At 42.6% G+C, this 9,167-nt stretch overlaps 1 protein-coding gene across 1 annotated transcript; it reads right to left on the reverse strand.

The window, feature by feature from the left end:
- Positions 1-1,338: 1,338 nt before the first annotated feature.
- Positions 1,339-6,559, reverse strand: ARL14EPL (ADP ribosylation factor like GTPase 14 effector protein like). Its single transcript, XM_049771465.1, has 3 exons — positions 6,464-6,559; positions 5,012-5,151; positions 1,339-1,561 (listed from the first exon to the last, which is right to left on the reverse strand). The coding sequence occupies exons 1-3, from the start codon at positions 6,557-6,559 to the stop codon at positions 1,339-1,341; spliced, it is 459 nt and encodes a 152-aa protein (XP_049627422.1).
- Positions 6,560-9,167: the final 2,608 nt, after the last annotated feature.

Here is a 9,167-nt window from a genome sequence, read left to right on the forward strand (position 1 = left end):
CCAAAAACCAAAAAAAAAAAAAAAAAAATCAGAGAGGATTCATTCTAAAAGCAAGTTCAAGGAAGGTCAAGTTCAACTTTTAATAAACCTCTTACTAAGTAGCAAAATAGAAAAAACACATTGTGGTACCAGGCCAATGCTTCTCCATGAGCAATTTTACAACAGACACACTTTTTTTGATCTTTGGGTCACACTGAGCAACGCTCAGGGGTTATACCTGGCTCTACACTCAGAAATCACTCCTGGCAGGCTCAAGGGACCATATGGGATGCCGGGATTCGAACCACCGTCCTTCTGCATGCAAGGCAAATGCCCTACCTCCATGCTATCTCTCTGACCCCAACAGACATACTTTTATGTAATAAGTTTCTCTATTTGAAAACTATGCTTCTGAAATACTGTTCCTAAAATTTTTATCTTAAAAAAAAAACACCACCAACAATAATGCACTGGCTAGGGGGATTTTCAAGTTCTGGTTTCTCTATTTTAAAAATTAGATACAAATCTGAATAGAAGAATCACCAAGTTTGACCTTGGGAGAAAGAAGCATGAAAGGGAGGAAGAAAAGAAGGGGAGTGTGTGGGGGAGGGAGGAAGAAAGAGAGAGAGACAGAGAGACTTCATAGGACAGTCACTAAGTTTTGCTTTCTAAAAAATCCAAATCATAGTTTGGAGTTAGCAGGAGTGTTATGCAGGAGACTGAATAAATAATGTAATTAACAAATTTATCTTTCTGCAAGAAAAACTTGTTTCAGAGACTGGAAATATTCGAGTGGTGAATTTAAATTTTAAAAAATGTGGGACTGAAGAGAGCACAGAGGTGCTATATACCTGACCCTGGTTCCGCATGGCCTCCCGAGCTTCCCCAGGGCCCTTATGGCTCCGAATACCATTGTGTCCTCAGGCCCTTGCACTGAACCATATGGTCCAGTTGCGATACAACTACAAGAGTGGTAGTTTATCAGGAACCCCTGAATCATTTGGAAGCCCTGAAAAAAAAAATAAAGAGAAGAAACTGCACAAAAATCTAAGCTACAAAACAAATTAACTTAAAAATATTTAATCAAGAAATCTTAAAACAGTAAAGAAAAGTGTGTTTAATAGACGGCCTAAGCCCAGAGGGTTGTCCAGAACAGAAGTAAAAACCTATTTGTAATGATACTTTCAGGTCAAGTGTAGAGAGGTGAAGTCACGGGAAGAAACCTCCAGAATTCCAGGGCTCCAGAGTGCTGACAGAGGTCAGCACTCCCCTCCCCACTCGCCCCAGAACTCCCCAAGAGGAAGAAGACATGGACTTGAGTGTCTTGGAGCAGGGAGCTATGGGTGTGGGGGAGCAGTCCTAATCTGGGACAGTGAAGGGCAGGGTACTGATGACATCCCCGGTCTCAGTGACTATGGCATCGTATACCCAGCGCCGGTTGCAGCGGCACTCAGGCCCACACTTGTTGGAGTTGCACTTGGGGCAGGGGTAGAAGCAGCCCAGGCAGTTCTTCTCCAGACAGTCACACAGGTCTGCGTCATTGCAGATCAGCTTGCCACTCTTGTCATATTTCTTCATGACTCTGCAGAGAGAGAGGAGAAGGTTTGCCATGATGTGGTGTGCTAGCTCTCAGAATAGACTGTGAAGGTACCACAGTGTCGACACCATGCAGTTAGCTGACCCAGAGTAAGCCTTTGAGAGCAGGAATGTCCTGAGAAATCCAGCCAGGCTTGTCATCAACTGGGGCACTTCGTACCCAAGTATGCTGAGCAATGTTTATACCCACAGAGATTAATTAGACAATTTCCTACTCTGATACCTTCCCTAAAATAGGACAAATAGACTTGGAAATGTGGCTAGCAGTACCTTGCACACGGCAGATCCTAACTGGATCATGGTCCCCAAGCATCATTGGTGAGCCCCAGAAAAACTCTAAGCACTGTGCAGTGTAGCCCTGGTAATCCCCCAACACTGCAGGACTCAAGTAGTACATTTTTGGTTCCTAACATTGAAAACAGATCATGGTGAATTGCTAGAATTCCTGAGCATCAACGCATTCCCCCAAAAATTCATTGCTGGAATATTCCATAATAAATTATGCTATTTCTTTCATTCTTTAACAGAAGGGAGCCAGCCATGTTTGCCCAGGTAGCCAATGACATAGACTCATCTAGCTCTTAAAAGAGAAGCAAAAACTAGTAGCAAAAATTCAAGGATATAACAAGCCTCACAGTTGATTACACTCTGGGACAGTCCCTTGCAGATGCACACACAGATATACCCTACAACTATTGTTAGACAAATGGTATAGCTTCACCACTTTCTCACTACACTACAGAGATTCCTAGCTGCTGAAAACTGCAGGTATTACTGTTTTGTGGGTGACAACTCCAGAGACACTTCGGAGCCAGAGAAGGCTGCCTCCCCTTCCACACCCTTACCCCCCATCCCAGCATGCTTCTAAACTTCCAGAAGTCCTGGTAACATAGCCATGAACAAACACTGTTGCCATCTGAGTCATTAGCCCAACTCCACAGATCCTCAAAGTCCTGGATCGCAGTCACCCCATAATTTTTTTTTTTTTTTTTTTTTTTTTTTTTTTTTTTTTTTTTGGTTTTTGGGCCACACCCGGTAACGCTCAGGGGTTATTCCTGGCTATGCGCTCAGAAGTTGCTCCTGGCTTGGGGGACCATATGGGACACCGGGGGATCGAACCGCGGTCCGTCCAAGGATAGCGCAGGCAAGGCAGGCACCTTACCTTTAGCGCCACCGCCCGGCCCCATCACCCCATAATTTTAATACTGATGTCCTAGTAGGACATTCAGCTGGAGGTGGGGTGGAAGGAGATTGGTGGTGGGAAGGTTGTACTGGTGAGTGGGGGTGTTCTTTTTTATGAGTGAAATCCAACTATAAACATGGTTACAATGATGGTGATTCCATCATTCCATACAGGTCCTGCAGCTTTCTCAATATCAACTCCGCATCAGACTAAAGCCTATCTAGACAGGGAGATACCTGCCTTACTGTGCTGAGGAAACAAAGAATCCTAAATGCGAATTAGCTTTATCTCCTGTGAAATGTTCACTGTCCTCATAGCATGATTATCTTTTTCTAAATGACTCCCAAGAGTCTAGAAATTTGAGATGCCTAAAATTTTAACTTATAAATAACTTCTCTTACTTTGTGATTTATCTCTGACTTAATTCTTTTATTTTTTTCCTTAGGGGGGACACCCCCAGCACTCAGAGGGTGCTGGCTCTAATTTCAGAAAGCATTCGTGGCAGGCTTGGGGGACCATATGCAATGCTGGGGATCACATCCAGGTCGGCTACTTGCAAGGAAAATGCCTTTCCTGCTATGTTATCATTCCAGCCCCAATTCTTAATTGTTAGTATTCTAATCTATCCAGAATCTTTTGAGGTTTACTTAGTTCATGTTTTAGATGCACCAGCAATCAACAAATGTAATGCTATTTCTATTAGGATGATTTAATACCTGAATCCAGACCCATGGTTATGTTTCTCCTTCAAATAATATATCCTTTTTACATTTTTTGGCTGGTAGTTCTCAGGGGTTACTTCTGGCACTGCACTCAGAAATTACCCCAGTCCCATACTTATGTTTCTCCTTCAAACAATATATCCTTCTTACTTTTTTGGGGGGGAGGGGGGCACCTCACCTGGTAGTTCTCAGGGGTTACTTTTGGCTCTAAACTCAGAAATTACCCTTAGCAGGTTCAGGGGACCCCAGACAGGACGCCAGGGATCGAACCCGGATGCCCTACCTACTTTGCTATCACTTTGACCCCATTCTTCTGACTTTTAACCACAGTTCCTACTAATGCCACACATTATTCTACTCCAGAAACTTCTAAAGTTGTGTGGTTATTTGTTTGTTTTTAATTATTTTGGAAAGGTCAGAGCAATAGCACAGTGGATAGGGCATTTGTCTTGAATGCAGCAAACCTAGGTTCAATACCCAATTCCATATGGTCTACTCAGCACTACCAAGAGAGATTCCTGAGCACAGAGCCAGAATAAACCCCTGAGCTCTGCCAGATATGGCAAAAGAAAACAAAACAAAATCCCCCAAAAAACGATTTTGGTCTGAAATTGTTATAAGAGGATATAAGAATGGAAGAACAAGATAAAAAGGAAATGAGGAAACAGGAGCTAGATTAAAAAAAGAAACCAAACAAGCCTCCTGTTAGATCTTCATTTACATAAAAATTCAATTTACCAAATAATCCAACTGGTCTATCCTAAAACCCTCATAGCATACAGGCAAAACAGGTCACACTCTAGGATGACAGACAATTAGCAAGTCCATGGTCTGTCATATGCATATATGACTTGTCATAATTATAGCTGATTGGTATGTAACCAACCATAGATCAGAACAACAAAGGGGTGGGAATAAGAAACCTGTTTAAGCCCAGGTCATTACATACAAAGGAAAACTGGAGGGATGGAGAAGGGAGAGAAGAAAGATGAGAGAGCTCTCTCAGCCGGGGCTGCTGCCTGGGGCCAGAGATTGTTGACACCTGCTGCTGTAGATTTCGCTGAAGAGGAGAGATGTATCTGTTACCAGCTGGAAAACAAAAAGCTGAGGGCTGGAGAGATAGGATAGGGGTTAAGGTACTTGCTTCATAAACAGCCAACTCAAGTTTGATCCCTGGAACTCCATGGTTCCCTGTATGTCACCAGAGCAAACTCAAAGCCCTGTGCCAGAGTAGGCCCCACACATCACAAGGTATGGCCCCAAACCCCATAATCTCTAGCCCCCAATTAAAAAAAAAACACAGAAATCGCTCCTGGCAGGCTGGGGGGACCATATGGGATGCTGGGAATTGAACCACCCGCGTCCACCCCCAGTCATCCATATGCAAGGCAATGCCCTACCACTGTGCTATCACTCCGGCCCTGAAGAACATATTTTTAAAGCACCAAAGCAGTGACCTTTTGTTTCATCAAGGAGAACTCAAACATGCTATATAAACCCACAAATCAAATACAATGAACCATAATCTTACTTGTATTTCACAGAAAAATACTCATTCATCTTTGACATCCGTGCTTTCTTTATCTGTTGTCTGGTTTCAGGATTAAAGTCGGCCACCTGCGGTCCAGGGTTTTGAAATGCCAGGCATTTTAACTGTCGCTCAATTTGTTGCTATAAAACAAATAAAATGTATTCATAGCAAGAACTAGATTTTCTTATTATTACACTGCACCATCATTATTATTATTATTATTACTATACTCTGTAGATTTTTCTCAGTTTTACCTCAGTGATAAGAAAGCAGATTTTTTTACCTACAAAAATAGTTTAATCTGATTTTCAATGACAAAAATAAAAATACTTTGCAAAATAAGCCTTTGTTTCTGACTTAAGAAATATAGTACGAAAATAATCAAGTAGGATATATATCTGTATAGAACTATAAAAGAGATACAACAAGGTAATATATAGTTAGCTAAAAAGCTTTAAAAGACTTTGCATGCAAAACGTTCTAGTTTAATTCCAAGTATGACAGGTCCCTAGAACACCGTCATGAGTGACCCTGAGCACAGAGCTGGGAGTAGACCACAAACACTGCTGAATGTGGCCCCAAATCAAAAGCCAGGCAAACTGTGATGTTAAAGTCTTTAGCCCAAACACTTCCTTTCAGTGCTGAGGGTCACACATCTGAATTTTTTTTGAATATGTAGAAAATATGTGCTCAGGGAAGAAAGTCTCCCTTTTAAGATCTGTAGAGGGAAATAATCTGACTGGACCCCAATACACAGGTCAATTCCCTTAGGAAATTCTATGCCCCAAATCATAAGAAAGCTCTCCTTTTTAAATTTTATATATATATATATATACATATATATACATATATATATATGCATGTATTTTTTGAGGGTTTGATATCAACCCTAGCAGTGCTCAGGGAGCACTCCTGGCAGAGCTTGGGAGACTATTTGTGGAGCCAATAATTGAACCAGTCAGTCATATGCAAGGCAAGTGACTCATACTCTGTGCTAGCTCTCCAGCTTCAGCACTGTTTTATTATTAGGGGAAAAGGGGGACTTTCCAGATTTACATGTCTGGAAAGCTCCAATAGGGGAGCAATGGGCATTTGTTTTGTTTTCTTGTGTTTGTTGTTGTTGTTCCCTTATTCTGCCGGAAAGGGGGACTTTCAGTGTTGCAATCTTCTCTTTAGTTTGCTTGGTTCACTAAAAGCAATTTAATAGTTACAGTCCAGGTATTGGGTGTTGGCTTTGCATGCAGAACCTGAGCACCACCAGCACCACCAAGACCAAAAAAAAACCCAGGCTTTTCTGTGGGTTTCTCTTCACCCCATCGGCATGGAGAAATACAACTCCTTTCTGTGGGGTGCGGACCTAGGAATCTGACCACCTATGCTTGGGCATCACATATGTGCCCCAATTGGCAACTCCTCAAATTCCATGGCACCAAAAATACTAATATGTCATACCAATTGCTTCTGCCCAATTTGATAGCTTTTCTCAGGAGAACTCTGATCTGACTGGTTCTCTTGCAGGGCACTCTGTTTTTCTGATGGTTCACTCATTTTTTTGGACCACTAGAAAAATAAAGAAAAAGTGAGACTTTAATATCCATTCCTAGTAATGCAATCCTGGGCTCTCCTGCTCTGTCCTTACATCTCACCTGATTTCCAAGTAAGTTTTCTTGGCTGGAGAGAAAAGTTAAAGGGCTTGGAGCACACATGCTTGCTTGCAGAAGGCCTGGGTTCAATGCTCAGCAACATCTGGCTACTCACTCCTATATCCTGTCTTTGTCTCACCAGACCTCTTTCCTACTACATGCCCTGTCAGATGCAATATGTGCTCCATGAGCAGATGAGTAAACCATTTACATTGTTTTTGGGGTTTTTTGGGGGGGTGCATACAGAGCTCAGGGCTAAGGATCACACCTGGTGAAGCTCAAGTAACTATCCCTAGTCCTAATTGAAGCCAAGATGCCAGGGTGACCCAAAAACCAGGAGCTTTCCCCATTCAATGGCTCCTTTAAAGAAAGTCAAGACATATGCATCTCATACCACCCAATCACATTGTGAAACCATATCTATGACCTAGTTCCAGCTAGGTCAGAGATCTGCTCCCACCCCCACAACTGCCTCCAAAAGTCCCCATCTCCTCACTCACATTTTCTAATAAATGTCTAATACGAGCTGTGCTTAGTAGAAGCCATCTGTGTTCCACAAAATCACACTGCAAAAATACCCGTAATTGGGCCAGGGAAATAGCTAAAGACTGGAACACATCCTTTACATGTAGGCTTCCCAGCACCATGGTTCCCAGGAATTCCAGAGCACTGCTGCATATGGCTCCCCAAACAAAAATTTTTTTTTTTTTTTTTTGGTTTTTGGGCCACACCCTGTGACGCTCAGGGGTTACTCCTGGCTATGCGCAGAGAAGTTGCTCCTGGCTTCTTGGGGGACCATATGGGACGCCGGGGGATCGAACCGCGGTCCGTCCTAGGCTAGCGCAGGCAAGGCAGGCACCTTACCTCCAGCGCCACCGCCCGGCCCCAACAAAAATGTTAATAATTAAAATGCTTATAATGACCAGAAAGTATAGTAGGTAAAGCACTTGCCTTGCAGACAGCAACCCAGGTTTAAATCCTAAGTACTACATATGGCCTCACCAAGTGTGAGTTTTGAGCACAGAGCCAGGATTAATCCCTGAACATAATCAGGTTGACCTCAAAACCAAAAATTAAAAATATAAATAAAATTCATATAACTTTACTCCAAAATGTTTTATTACTAGACTGGGTGCCAGTGTGTGCATGTATGAATGAATCTGATGAAGAGAAGAAACACACATGCTAAGCTTAAGTGCACAGTCATGGCTGCTTGTGAGCCTGTCAAAAGGGCAGACAGAGGATGAGCACAAAGGAAGTGCTCACACGCCATGCTCTCCTCTCTCCCACTACAGTCCAACCTACAGGCCTCAGTGTCGACCAGAGGAACTTAAGTGTTGCTTTCCTGAGTTAGTGAGCAAGCTCAGCTGGCAGTACCACACTCTGAACTGACAGAACCCCCAGGTCTGCCCACAGCTCCTTGGGCTAGCATACCCTGACATGGATTGCTAGCCTTCCTGTAGCCCCCCTAATTCCTCAAATTCTTAACATTCCCAATATTGGTTCTTCCTTCTCATTTATCAGAAGAATCCATCCCAAGGATGGTAGCAGAAGGGAGAGGAAGAAAATTATTCCTGTGACCAGTTTCCTTAACCATACCCATCTGCTTCCACAAGCTTTATACTGGCTTCTCCCTGACTCCCTCCTGATCTCCCTTTTCTTAGGGGCATTTGTTTCCCACAACTGTCACTGGAATCTCTTTTTCCTGTCCTACAAAAAAAGCAGATATTTTCCAGGCCTCCTGTCAGATTTATCTTGTGAAGGTCTTTGAGATTAGGAGCCATCTTGTTGAAATATAATCAGCCAGAAAGATAATGCTGGCCCCTCTTTGCCAGTCTCCCTGGGAGGATTCAAGAACACTTACTAATTGGTGGGTGCCAATTAAGAAAAATAGGTGGCCTAATTATCTGAATAAAACAGTTGCTATTGCAGGAAGAACTGCAGGTACCCACTCCACATCCCACTAATAAAGACCCCCTGAAGTGCTCTATAGTATTTTCCTGTCCTCTTGAGCTTCAGCCAAGTTGAGTTGAAGCTAAACCCTTCCGACCTTCTCCATTTGTGTGATTATTCCCCATACTACCCTTGCTTGGTTCCCCATTCCCATGAAGTAGCATCAGTTCAGCCAAACCCATTCTTAGCAAATGCTTCCTAAAACATCTGAAAATAAAAATTACATTGAAAGATTTTAAAAAGTATAGCTTCTCTGTCACACTCCACATCTAATGGAGCTCTTGCTCTCTACAGAGAATCTTGGGTAAACTATATTATGAATAAATTCTCTAGCTGGGGAGGTAGCTCAGAGGCAGAGTATATGCCTTGCAAGTGGTTAGACTCTCACTCATCACCACCACAAACTGAGTAAACTCTCTGGATAAATGCTTGCCATTATAGAAAACACCAGGCAGCAATCTTGGCCATATAACTATAACTTTTGACACTATTTTCTTCCCAGTTCATTTGAACATCAAAACCATGTTAATATTCCTAAACCAAAAAATGGCCTTTTCTTT

Source organism: Suncus etruscus, chromosome 4 (assembly GCF_024139225.1).
Source record: "Suncus etruscus isolate mSunEtr1 chromosome 4, mSunEtr1.pri.cur, whole genome shotgun sequence".
NCBI lineage: Eukaryota > Metazoa > Chordata > Mammalia > Eulipotyphla > Soricidae > Suncus > Suncus etruscus.